This window comes from Hirundo rustica, chromosome 14 (genome assembly GCF_015227805.2).
Source record: "Hirundo rustica isolate bHirRus1 chromosome 14, bHirRus1.pri.v3, whole genome shotgun sequence".
Classification (NCBI taxonomy): Eukaryota; Metazoa; Chordata; class Aves; order Passeriformes; family Hirundinidae; genus Hirundo; species Hirundo rustica.
The window spans coordinates 7,683,094-7,697,210 of record NC_053463.1 but is presented as its reverse complement, the minus strand read 5'-3'; the positions used below and the strand labels follow the sequence as shown (position 1 = coordinate 7,697,210).

At 41.5% G+C, this 14,117-nt stretch overlaps 1 protein-coding gene across 4 annotated transcripts; it reads right to left on the bottom strand.

Annotated features, from left to right (window-relative positions):
• Nucleotides 1-3,063: 3,063 nt before the first annotated feature.
• Nucleotides 3,064-13,514, bottom strand: CLK4 (CDC like kinase 4). Of its 4 annotated transcripts, none has more exons than XM_040078238.2 (14): nt 13,394-13,514; nt 11,483-11,542; nt 10,705-10,862; nt 9,454-9,679; nt 8,197-8,287; nt 7,744-7,810; nt 6,385-6,501; nt 6,123-6,289; nt 5,923-6,017; nt 5,438-5,567; nt 5,051-5,133; nt 4,495-4,574; nt 3,496-3,583; nt 3,064-3,419 (listed from the first exon to the last, which is right to left on the bottom strand). In XM_040078238.2, exons 2-14 carry the CDS (start codon nt 11,534-11,536, stop codon nt 3,282-3,284), a joined length of 1,494 nt encoding a protein of 497 aa, XP_039934172.1. In that variant the 5' UTR covers nt 11,537-11,542; nt 13,394-13,514; the 3' UTR covers nt 3,064-3,281. The 4 variants fall into 4 exon arrangements, with proteins under 4 accessions (XP_039934172.1, XP_039934171.1, XP_039934173.1 ...); XM_040078237.2 differs by having other exon boundaries at nt 13,387-13,507; XM_040078239.2 differs by lacking the exon at nt 11,483-11,542 and having other exon boundaries at nt 3,072-3,419; nt 13,387-13,504.
• Between the last annotated feature and the right edge of the window lie 603 nt (nt 13,515-14,117).

The window sequence follows — 14,117 nt, the reverse complement described above, 5'->3', positions numbered from 1 at the left end:
CGCGGCGGGGGCGGCGGCGGGCGCGGGCCGGGCGCCCTCCAGCGGGCTCCCCCCGCCGGGATTGCGGGCGGGGGTGCTGCGCCCGGCCCCGGCTCCCCTGGAGCGTGCGACCTGCGAGAGGCGTCACCCGAGCGGGAGCTTTGTACCTTCTGCCCTATAGCCCGTCCGCACCGAGACCTGTTTCAGAGAAGAGACCGTACTCGGTACCTCAGCACGCGCTGTAACTCACTGTTACCTCAGTGGAGTGCTCCATCTCACTTTCTTGAGCCTTTGAACGAGAGAAAACTGCTCACAGATAAGCACCGAGCATCCACATATGGTTACACAGAGCATCACAACTCTTCATTTACCTATAAAACATCCTCCTGCAACTTAACGCTTGTCTAGATTCTAAGCACATGGTATACAAATTCCAGTGTACCTTTTCCCCTCTAGACAGATGCTTGCCCTTCCAGGAATAATTCTTACTTCTAGAATAGATGATTGAAGCCTAGGACAGAGTTAGGAAATGCTGCAATGTCAGTAACATCAACAATGTCAGCTTCTAATTAAGTTTGTTAATAAAACACACACAGGGATAGACAGAAGCTTCTTGTAGCTATTTCCAAAGCAGTTAAACCCAGCAAGTCTATACCGTTGGCTGACAACTAGTTCCTGCTCTCTTACACATCCTGAAAAAGAAAACTCCAGGTTTCTGTGAGACCCTTTCTTACCTCCTTTTCCCTGCTCCATTTTATGAGCTTGCCAAGACTTCCTTTACAAGCTCCAGAAGAGCGGTAGAACATGCCCACTGCCATCATTTTGTGGGAGATGCTTGGGTGCAAAGCAACTTGTCCTATGTGACCTAAGCCCTGCAGGCAGCTCTGATATCCAGACACTGAAGGAAGAGGCAGCATTGATCACTCTTGCAGGACATGGGTTCCTGCCCCAGAAATCCCAACCCCCTCTCCCCTGCAGTTTAGCCACAAGGTCAACTATTCCCTCACTTGGATCAGCTTCTGGAGCCCTAGATCTCACACTCTGCACTTCAGTGATGAACCCTGGCTGCTCACTTAAGACAGCTTTATTCTGTCTTGTCCTCCACATTTAATAAAAAGTGTGACTGGTTCACTATGGAAATGCACACAGTTAGTCTGGTCTGCCTGGCTGATCCAGTCACAGACACTATTTTGAAGGCACAATAGCTGGAAATCTGAAGTGCAAAAACACATGTGAATGCTCTTCTAAATGTTTAACAGCTACAGCTCTATCCAAACATGCGAAGATTACAAACTTCAAGTACGAAGATGACAGTGGGGGGTGGTGGTGTATGCACCTAAAAACCCATCACCTACTATAGACAGAAGCAGTGAGGCAGTGCCGCAGCACCAGACCATGCCCCGGGGTGCTGCTCAGAGCCCCACACCTTCCCTGGGGAGCCCAGGGGCCTTGGGCTCGTGTGCCTGCAAACCAACACTGCTGTAGATGCTGCAAGGCCTGCAAAACACTTGGCACCTGCAGGTGCCACACTAATCCCAACAGTGCTTTTAAATTTACTGGAAGAAATAGTCAATTTAAACATAGCTTTATAATAGAGCTAAGCTGTATCTCCCTTACCAAGCACAAATTTCAGTACCTACATCCCCAGCTAGAAGCACTTTGTAAGCAAGAGCACACCATCTTTCCCTAATTTTGATAGAACTGTTTTATGGTTACAGTTTTATTGTTATAGCAGCATATAAACTTCTCCCCATCTGCCTTTCATTTGCATTGCTAAGCTGATACACCCAGCCAAGTCCTTGCTTTGCCTCTGAAGCTGTGGGATGGAAAGCACTGTGGGAAGAAGGAATTTACTCTTGTCCTGATCAGCCCTACCGAGCTGACCTGCATGGCACAGACTTACATTTTCTGTCTTGCCAAGCAGAAACAATGTCATCAACACCCACATCCAAGGAAAGGAGGTGGCTATGACGAGCTGTAATCAAGCCCAGGAGGTGGCACTGCTAACAGAAGATAAGCCTTCAAAGCCTAGCCCAGCTCTATTCTACCCCCAGCTCAGAGATATGCACGTCTGGAGCCTCCTGCAAATGAAGCTTCCTCGACATCAGCTCAAAACCTTACTGTGCATTAGGGCTAACTCAGCAAGCAGAAAACCTGAAGTGAGGCTCCTGTGGAGCCAAACAATCTAGTCTCCTTCCTTTGAAGAAAGGCTTGTGCAGTAAAGTCAGGACTGAAATAAATAGCTAAAAACTCGCTTATTATAGTCAGAATGAACTTTTCCGTGGAAGGCTCCCTTCCTACTGCTCAGCAAGCCACCCATAACAGTGTCAAATGGATTAAGAGAGTTGGAGTAAAAACCATCAACTTATAGACATGGAAACCCTAAAATTCCCAAAGTACATTAAAGGGTCTGAGAAAGCTGCACACCATTTTCTTCTCAACCCAGTACCAGAGTTCAGGAGTCACAACTGAGAACCCAGCCACCTCCACCATCCTGTACAGTCTCAATGCCAGCATTTCTCAAGGTCACTTCTTTACCATTTACTACAAATGAAGCTCCACAGAAGTACACATCGAAGACTTCAGAATGACCTCATTACTGCAAGAGCTAAAATATGCCACAATTCTGCAGCAGGCTGTATTTTTCTGCAGCAGTACTGTCTTTCTAAAAACTTACTACAAAAATGTTAATATTTTCTGACTGTTCATCTGTTCACAATACTGAAAGTAGGAAATGTTACTTTTCAGACCACAGCTAATCTTTTTAGTTAAGAGCACTTAACACTGAAAGCATCAGACAAGTTTGCAACAGCTAATTAGCTGGCTGGGGAGCAATGCACACTATGTAACAGAAAATGTGGGAAAAAGGTGACCCACAAAGTTACCTACTTAGGATACACAGTTTCCAACCATGTTCCAAAATGCCATCGAGCTGTTATATACAGTATAACTAGGTGGATCTTTTCTTCATAAGCAATAAAAGGAAGTTTTGCAGAATGTTTCCAGAACACCTTCCGCCAGCCCAGACTCCTCACCTACAGAGGGTCCACTAACATTTTTTGTAAAAGGAGAGTGAAGCAGGTTTTCAAAAATGAAAATTACTTTTATTTTTCACTTTGATACCCATAAGACTACAACTGCTCAACAGGGTAAACGTTAACAGTTATACAAAACATATGTAATTATTTACACACTTAACTGTACAAAATAATTTAAAGCTTACAAAAGTTTCATGCAACCTCTGCTGACTGACTGACACAGTCTAGGAAATCTCCTTGAAGAAGCATAGAAGATCTTTGAATTTACTTATTTAATGGATCAAAAAAAGGATGCTGCAAGGCTTCATCAAGAGTAATTCTTTTGGCTGGGTCATATTCCAGCATTCTGCGAACAAGGTCAAACAGACTTTGATGATCTGTGTCTTGGCAATGCATGAATTCCTGAAAGAAAAAAGCAGGCATTTTAGAGAGAGCTTTCACAACTGCATGACAGAGCAGTAAAAATGCTGTCTCCTACCTTCAGAGGCTTACAGCGTCTCCTGACATACCGGCCTGCAGAGCTGTGCTCATCCCAGTCCAACTGGTCATGGTGAAAATAATGTTTTCTGCAGGACAAGGAAAGTAACAGCAAGTTGGTGTCAGTGCACACAACAAGCAGATAGTTTAACAGTAAGTTTTAAAACACTATGAAGCGTTTCTGCATGTATTTCTGCATTTGGGAGCTAACACTTCTTTTAGTACGTATTTGTTCACAGAGATTTGCTGCTTTTTTATTACTGTTGCTACAATAACTAGAAAACTTTTTTTAGTACTCCTTGAATCTACTGCAATTGCTGCTTTTTCCTGGTTTTCAAGATGCAGTATAATCAACTTGACAACTGTACCAACAATAGATTACCCAGAATTATTGGAATTCTTCTCTAACATGAGTTACAGAATTATCTACATGAGCTGGCAAGAGGACTGCTTACGTAAGAAAGAAAACAAACGACCAAATCCCATGACCTCTAAATTTTGGACATAGAGGGGTCAGGGGAGAACCCTGTGCTGGCTGCTTCTCCTTGCCATGTTAGTGAGAAACTCCTGCTGCATGGAGTTGCCTTTGAGGAAGAGAGACAGATCACTGCAGCACATGTCTGAGGGATATGGAAGGGCAGTAGAAGTGGATGACAGCTGGATCAGCAGCAAGGACCCTCTTCTTCCTCACAATAATTATTGTGATGACAACATGTTCTTTATTATCAGAGTTTAAATAAAAAACTGATGTCTAATACTATTCTGGTGACCTTACAAAACTTAGCTTTAAAGACCCAGGAACATTCATACTCAAGTTACAGTTCAAGAGGCTGAAAATTCGTATTAAAATCAGAAAAGAGGACTACTGCCAACTACTTAAGGCAATAAAAAGCCCATGAATCTGTTGATCCGCAGCAACTCATAGCTTACAATGGCAACTTTGGAATTTCTCTTGTAAGAGGAAACACTAGGCAACTTACCACTTCTATAACGAGCATACCTGGATTTCTTGATCATGTGAGTGGGCAGAGGCCCCAGTATTCTTTCCATCATTGCCAGGTGTTCTTTACTATCATGAGTCTGTGTGGAAAAAGCAATGAAAGCACTTAGCACATTTTTCTCCTCTGAGCCACTTGGTAACAACACTCAAACTGCAAATAAGATCTTGCCAGAGCACTGTCACAATATCTTTAAACATTGCCACCTCCAATTATTAAACACAGATTATGCAATGCAGATTATACAACACTTTCCACAGCTAGGATGACCCTTGAACAACAGTTCACAAACCAAGTATCATACAAATGTTTTCTTTACTCTTAATTCCAGCAGCATCACGAGAGTTTTCTTCACTCAAAATGCCAGAAAATATCATCTTAGATACACTTTTGGTACCTCCTCTAGAGTAACATCTTCCTATATGGATGCTGGTTTTCCAATCTCATCTATATAATACTTAAAAGCCCATGGGGTTATGCCTTTTACATAGTTAAATGCATGTCATTAAAAATCAGTGGTCTGTAAGAAACACATTCTATTTAAGCTTATGTACACACCTGAAACACTGTAAATCCCAGGTAATACTCGATCAGAATACAACCAATACTCCACACATCACATGGCTGAGACCATCCCAAAGCTGCAAAATAGGCAAAGTTTGTTTTACTTTTTAGTATGTTCCCAAAATCTGTAACCCACAAAACACATGCCCAGCTTCCACACATTTACCGATGCCCAACTTAGCCTCCCACCTGCTCCTCAAACTCTGGTGTTTGTTTCTAGTTTTAGATTATTTCTTTTACTGTTTATTCTCAGTAACTTTACTGCCACCATCTGAGAGATGACTGATTACCAGAACCATGAACAACTACTCTGGTTTATAAAGTAAAGACATCTGAATGAACTACAATGAACTTTCAGAGGATTTAAGTGTCCTTACTGACCTAAAATAACCTCAGGAGCTCTATAATGTCTTGTAGACACTAATGTACTATGATGCTCATCATCAAAAGTTGCACTTCCAAAATCAACAACTTTGATGTCTGTGTTTTTTAAGGTGCGTTCATCTCGTTTCTGCAAGAAATCAAAACACTGTTAATACTTTTTTGCTTAGGCAAAAGACATTATGACATTATCTTCAAAGTAGCAGCTAGCATAAAATGTAACAAAACACTTCCTCCAAATACTTTAATTCCTGGGCTGCTCAATGCTCCAAGAAAGAAGAAAGAGCAGGTAACAAAGTGATTTAATCTCACTACCCACAACAGCCGAGTAAATACCATTCACAGAAACAACAGTTCTTTTCCTCTTTTGTTAACCTTAAACTAACTTCAGTTACTTGTTATCTCTGCCTCTTTTCTTAAAGGGAAGTTTCAATGAAGACAAAAGTACTACAATTCAAGTTGGGAGAAACAAAGAACAAACTTACCATTTTGGCATTGTACTTCACTATGTAATCAGACTCCACAAACAAGATATTTTCAGGCTTTAAATCTGTGTGAGTTAGTTTATTATGGTGTAGAACTACAAGGAAAAAGAGAACAGTATTCCATAATTTACACATTAAATTCCTAAAGGAGAAACCAAAACACATCCACATATTTGAAAGGAATATTGGTATTTACTTACAGTTTATAGACTGACAAATTTGATAGGCCATGTTCCTAATGTCATTAATATGAAAAGGCAGAAAGCTGTTTTCCTTAATAAAGTCGTAAGTACTGAGCCCCAGTAATTCAAAAACAATACAGACATGGCCATGGTGATCAAACCACTCCAGCATCTGCACGCAGCGGCTGAAAAGAGAAAACAAAAAGAAGAAATGAAAATCTATTCAATAATTACTTTCCCCAAATCCTTGGTATGCTGACTACTCAAATTTCATACTTACAAATTGCTGCTTGGATCCATGTTGTTCAAGTGCTCCAACACCTGTATTTCTGAACGGGCTGCCTCCCGGTATCGACCAACATTTTTCACTATTTTAACTGCTACGTGCATTCCTCTCCTTGAAAAGAAAGGAAAGCATGGCAAACTGGATCAATTATTGTTAAATACCCACAACCCCAAAGCAGCTTGATTTTAATAAAAGAAACACAGGAAGATTAAAGGTCATGGAGAATTATGAGTTGGATTAGGGGAATTTGATTTAAACCTGCTGCACTCAACCAGAACAGTTTTTATAAAAGAGAAGTAATCCTGGTCTTTCCTTTCTCAAATACCTATAGAATATGCTTTATTAATGACCTCTCAGTGTTACTGTCTCACCTGAAACAGAATAAACATATGGAATCTGCCAGCAGAATGATTAAAAAATTAACAAAGTTCTCATTTGAACAAAAATACTACAAAAACTTGATGGGTTATTTTCCTGCAACTTGCACAACTTTGTCCTGGCTGTTTTCCAGTGCTCTTACGGAATCAGGGGAATTGAGTAATTTCTGAAGTTTGGATTATGAGCATTTCAAACCAGTGAAAACTGCCCTGCACTGAATGTCTGCATGCATTCAGACTGTAAGGCTGTTACTTAAATGGAACACAGACACAGTCCCTTCTGTCCCATTCACTCTTAGACAATTTCTGTCTCGGTACAGCTCTTTCAATTCTAACAACTTCAGAACACTCTCTGCACTCACAACACGATCTCAAACCCCAGAACAGACCTAACTTATGAAATGACAAAACAACGGTAGAGGAAAAGGTACTAAAACCATGCCCTACAACTGCTGATATAAAACATACAGTTAAAGTAGTCTAACAACTGTTAGAACATACACAATTAATGGAAACACAGTTAAGTTTCTTCTCCTTCACCAGGCATGCCACCACATGGAAGCAATCATTCCAATCATTAAAAAAGTACTGGATACTAGGTTACTGTTGATTCAAAAAAACTTTAAAGGATAACTTTAATTACAAAAACTGAGGAAAGCAATTGACAGCTCAACCAATTACAAGCAACTGCTTTCCAGAAACTACTTTCACTAAGAACCAAAACTACTTTCTCAGTATCTCACTGCACCGTGTATAAAAGTCCCCAAAACGAGATCTGCACTATGTAGCTGCTCTCATCTTCTCCAGTCACAGCAGCAGCACTTAAGAGAAACAGAAAAATTAAACAGAGTTCTCAATCATTAAAGGGGGTATTTGGACTGCAACCTTCTCTTAGATAAAATATCCTCGAGCTTTAATTTCTGATCTCAGTACCATTTATCGTAAGAGCCACTGATAAAGATAACCCGACACTTACATATCATGATCTATGCACTCCACTACTTTTCCAAAAGCTCCTTCTCCTAAAGTCGCAACAATTTCATCTAAAAAGAACAAAGATAAGTTAGAATTATACAACTACTTAAAGGAGAATGAACATATTAATGTAGATTTTAAATGTGCCATTACAAAAGCATAATTACTTTAAATTTCAGCATCAGAATGCATTATTTTATTGGACAGGAGTCATGAAAACAGTTAGCCAAAAAACTATCTCTTGTTCTAATCTCAAGTTCATTTACTAATTGGAACTTTTTGAACACAGTATTTAAATTCTACAGAAAAGAAGATATGCAAAAAAACAAAAAAGCACAAAAAAAACAGAACAAAAAGAGCAATGAGATTTCTTTAGCCCCCCTCCTCTGACATACTATTCTAAACAGATTTTTTTCTGAAAAGTTTTTTAAAAGTGTTGAAAAATGTTCTATACATCTTGCTCTTAGAACGTCTCCACTTTCACAGATCAGGTGACCCTCCTCATCATCCTCTACACTCCTGGATCTTTTCCTTCGGTGACTCTTCTGGAAACGGCACCAAGATCGTCCAGCCAATCAATATATCAGAGTGAATTCAGGGCAGAATACGCAATTCATTCAGCGGGGAGATATTCAGGCATTCAGTTACACACCAGGCCACGAACAGTTGGCAGGAGCAATTTCAAATTCAGTCCCCAGAAATTCACAGGGCACAGTTTATGTTACAGAAGAAAAACATGGCAAGGAACAGATTTTCAGATAAATACTTAAAGTGATACAAGCAACAGAAAAAAAACAACACAATTTTGTCTCTCAAACAGTGGCTTAATTGAAGACAGATTAAGACTGCAACACTGCTATTTCTAATATTTTGCTAGCAAACAGCAAAAACCAGTATTTATTTACATACCTAAGCTCTCAGTCAGGTGAAATGTTCTTGAAACATCTACTCATGTAAACAATTTTACTTCCCCCATGTTTAGAGAGGGGAGAAAAATTACTCTGAAGTCCTTAATTTACATTATATAATCTAATACACCTTGCTTTCTACTGCAGAAAAGTGATATAAAACACCTGGAGCTGTAGATGCATCAGTGGGCATCATGACAATCATGAGACATTCAGACAGCACACCTTCAAAGAAGGCAAGCAGCAAACTTATCCCATCTCACTAAGATATTAGGTGCCCTTAGCTGGGCATAGGACTTATCAAAGCTTTCTGGAGTTAGGTGTAGAATTGTTCACATCAATTTACCAGACATGCACATTCATACTTTCAATTCATGTTAAAAAGGCATGTCATCCCAACTACCTTTAGCAATTGGGGGGATAGCATCTCACAATCTGCCTGAAAAAGCTTTGCAGCATAGTGAACTCTGTTAAGTGACAACTGTACTTTAAACAGAACAGCTACCTGTCTTCAATTTCAAGACAACATTTTTCAGATCAATCCCAGTGATTTTGACTACCAACCACCTGCATTCCCAGTGCACAACTAGTATTGATGATCCCACCCCCCACCCAACACTGATCCAAGAATCTCAACTAACAACATATTCACATGCTCCACAAACAAGACTCAAATAAATACAAATCCTTTTTTAATAATGTATTTCTTAAAGTACCGTGGATCAGGAATTGCAGCTCTAGCACTCACTTAAGAAGTCTAATACCACTAATTCATTAATAATAAAGTTAAAAATTACTCATACCGAATGCGATTGGTGACTGGAGCAATGATGTCTCTTATGCTTCCTTTTATGACTACTTTTCCTGCTCCGACCAGAGGATTTGCTATAGTGATGATGGTGACTCTTTTCATAGTCTCTGTGATAATGCCTGTGGTCATACACTTCACAGAAGTCATTTCTGTATTCCTCAACATATCTCCGGTCATGATGGTCTCTTTCATTTATGGCTCTATCGTCCAAATAATGACTGAAAATATATTTTAAGTGAATGTTCTCCACTTCAAAAACTTGAGGTTCCAACAAGATAAGTGACCTGAGCTGAGTTACACAGTATCTGTCTTTACAGCAGAAATGGTTTTTAATTGAATCCCTCCCCAAAAATAGTGGAGCTTTTGATGTTACTTTATTAGGAATTTAGCAACACTGTCAGTCTCAAATACATGGCAGCCATCCACATGAACAGTGTACCATCTGTCCACAGTTTGCATAGTAAGAAACTCAGACTTAAAAAGGAGAAACACTGCCTAAAATATACTGAGCAACTTCATTACACATGATAAACCACTTTCAATACAGAAATCATCCCTTCTATGCTTTCAAAGCTCCAGGTGTTAAATAAAACCTAGAGGCTGAGAAAAGCAGCATCATTCTAAGTGCTCTGCAACCAACATTAAAACCTCAGAGATTGTCTGGAACAAGGATCTTTTGCACAGAAAACAGACCATTAAGAAAGCTGCTGAGACACAGAGCTCCCTTACTGCTGTACGCCTACTCCTTCCAGCATTTTAATAAGCATGAGCATAAGCCTTTAAAAGAATTCCATTGGATCTTGTCAAGGAAAAAAAAATCAAGACAAAACAGAAAAACACATCTTTCCAGTGAAAGCAGTGTGGGAGAAAACACAAATCACTTCCAAATTAGTAAGAGAAATTCATACTTACCACTGTATCAAATGATTAAACAAACCTTCTCCTCCTTTTGTTGACGTTAAATTAAAAGGCATCCTTTTTCACTTGAAATTTAATACTGATTGTATTCAAAACCAATATTTAACTGACACCACTTAGACAAACTAGCAACATTTACTTGCTTTTATTCAAGAATTTCTATTTACTGGTTCAGGTGCTGTGTTAACAACTACCTATCAGGCTTGTCTTAAGTGAACCAAACCATAAGGAACTGACAACTCTGGGCAATCAGAAACTCCTACCCTGAAAACACATTTACTTTAGACATAGAAACATTTGCACTACTCAGTTCAGAGTCTTATACCTTTCTGAAATGCGACTGGGCTTATAGTGCTTGCTCTCTTGGCCACTGCTGTGGGACCTCTTTCTGCGTTTACGGCTGCTACTGTGCTTCCTCTGATCCCAGCTCCTTCTGTCGTCCCACTCAGGACAATGAGACTGCTTGGAGTGCCTCATCTCCCACTGAAAAATACAATAATAATAGCAATTTAAAAAGAAAATCAACAAACACATATGTAGGTGCAAGTCAATAATGGTAGTTTGAACAAGTATGACGGAACTAAAAAGACCCATTTTTCCTTAGCTCCCTCCCCCCATTATTTCGGTTCGGCGAGCAGACACAGCTCCCTCATCCCAAAACTAACGCTGTTATGAAACACAAATCAAGATTAAATAGGCCAACTCATCTTCATTTAATAGCTTCAAACACGTAATTATAGCCTGTTTTAAATAAACTCTCAAGTGACTAAACACAATAGCATGCTTAAAGAGCCTTCTATTGGAAGAAACCTTCCTCTCCAAACATCCTCTAACAAGAAAACCTGGATTTAGGTCTTCCTGCTGTACTGTGAAGTTACTACATGAAAATCAAGTATTGCACAATCAGTCTGAAAATTTCTCTCACTAAGCTATTTACAGAACAGCAGGAAGCAGTCACTTTTAACAACACCCACTGTGAACTCTGATGCATTAACACAACTTTGGAGCACCTGGAGCCAAGTCACAACTTTTGCACCCTATGAGCAGCATGCAGGACTGTGAGTGTTCTACAGTTCAGCAGATTTGCCAAAGACAAAACCCACCAGCTTCTGTTGCTGGATGTTAGGTGCAGGAATTCTTTGTTCAAACAGGTACATGCACAACTGAAAAAAAAAAAAAAAAAAAAAAAAGGCAAAGTAAAACATGGCTGTAGAATTAGAGTGTAACAAAACCAACTGTTATTTGTTTACTCGTGGGCTGCAGATGTTTTTGGAAGAATAACCTCCTATATCTATTCCAGTATATTCCAAAGAATGAATTTATAAAAGATAATAAAAAGTTTCTGCAGTAAGCAGTGGTAGTGAGAACAGCAGTTTAGAGACAATGGCAGCAACAGAGTAGAAAAATCACGACTGTAAATCATGTGTAAATTGTGCAAATCCGTGTAAATTTACAGAGAACAATGCCTCTACACAAAGAGAAGGTATTAAGATGGAAACTCCTAGAACATGCAAATGACAGGACTATTCTGAAAAAAAAGGTTTTCTGGATACTTTCAAAAAATCTGAGAGAGGCTAGTAATTAAAAAAAAACACCTAAAAAAATCTACAGACATGTACAACAATGTTTCTAGAATCAAAAATATATTACCATACTATGCAAAATAAGTGTAAACATTTTGGGTGAGTCATGATTCACAAAATCTTACTCACTTGTGAGATTCTACTAAAAATAAAAAAAAGTAATGTAGCAAATGAAAACCAAAAACACCTGAAAAATTAAAACCGACTTGGTGTTTCATTTACATGTTTCAACTTCCTCTCTTCTTACACAGCTCCAAAGCCATTCTCCTCTATTTTCACCTTACATAATTCAGGTTCCAGTTACTCTTGAGGTGCAGACCTTGACACACACACACTCAGTTAGAGGTGAACTGAAAATTCTACTTATGGTTGCCTGGGATTTTTTCTTTCCCTACTTGGCAGAAGGCAGGCTGCATTAAGGCTCTGTAATGAACAACTATATAAATAAAATCACCATTAAACTGCAGAGCAGGGACTGGGGGCAAGAAGGATGGATATTTGACACAGGAAACTGGAGAAAATGCTTTGTTGAAGACTAACTGCTGCTTAACTACAATCAAATGCACACAGCAGTATTGCATTTTTTTAAAGATAAAAAATACAAATTCTGTCCCTAAAGGAGCCAAGTAAATTGAAATGAGGAGGTAATGGACAGAATCGGTCTGAGTCCATTTTAAGGTGGAAATCACCTTAAAATTTTTAACTACTGCGTTTTATCTGATTTTATGAACCCAAGAACTTATGTAATACTGACAGCTGCCACGAACATATGCATTCCTGTAGCATGTGGAATTAATCCATATCACAGGCAGTTTTCACTCCCACATTTCGCCATAAGGTTCCTCAAGCAGGAGCCATTCCCCCTTTGAACAGACCCGTACACATAAGGGCCACAAAAGCCCTACCGTAAGCTGCCTACACAGCAATTTCTAAATGCCTCTCCTCAAAATCTTGGCAGGCGGAGGAGGTCAAAGGCTTATTCCTTTGGGATGGCCAAAGTCCGGCACCGCAGATCCTGGAGAGGACAGCCGCCACCCCAAGCCAGGGGCACCGAGCTCACTTCCACGCCACGTTCCCCCGGGAGGCCTCCGGGGCCGCCGGGGAAGGGCGGGCCGGGCCTCGCTGCCACCTGGGCGGGCGCCAGGCACGGCCGGGCCGGGGGAACCCAGCTCCGCTCGTCCCTGCCATCCGCAGAGACCCCGACAGAGCTCCTATGCCGAGAATCCTCCTCCCCCCGTAACACCTCCTAAAGCAGCGCTTGATGCCCCCCGCGCCGCGGAGACAACGGAAGCAGCTATCCCACCCCACCCCCACCCCCCGCCCTGCGTCTCCTCCGTTTCCCCGCTGCTTCGTCCCCCCTGGAAACAGAAAGGAGTGAGGAGAAAAGCGAAGGTGAAAAGAGAACGAAGAGGAGCCGCCCTCACCACTTACAACTGGAACAGAAAGCGAGCGAGCTCCGAGTCCGCCCTGCGCGTCCAGACAAAATGGCGGCTGCGAGCGCGGAGAAGCGGCTTCCTCCTTCTCCCTCGTTCTCGCGGCGTCTGTGCGCCGTGACGTCAGACGCACAGCGCTAAGGCCGGCGGTCGGGAGGCCCGAGGGGCGGCCGCGCCCCCACGCCCCGCCCCTGAGGCGGTGCCGCCGCCATGGCGGCAGCTCTGAGGGGGGCGGAGTGGTCTTCGTCCTGTCCCACCCCACATGCTGGGCATCGCCTTTGCCAAAATCTTCATGGCTTTGTAAGCCAACCTCATAGAGGAGTTCAAGCATCGAGGGCCAGTTCAGAGGCCACTCCAGAGCTGCAGACTTGCCCTCCTCTGGTGCCTCATCAAACGCGTGTAGCAGTGCAGAAATCACCAAATAGTCCCAATTGCCAATCAATTCCTTCTAATGAGCTCGCCAAACGCAGCGTTTAAGCAGTTCGGTGTGGGGGTTGATTCCACACTTAGGCCTGACTTCAGGCTCACAGTTCTCTGTGCGAGCCGTTCCTGTGTGATGCTCACAGGTAAAAACCCAATAATACATTTTATCTGCTGGAGCCTGCAGCTTGGAACTGCCCCCTCGGCCTTGTGCAATCTCAGGGATTGCTCCGTGCGATCATTCTGGAGCACGTGTGGGCTGGCGGATCCAGCAGAGCCGGGTCCTGGCGGAGATGAAACCC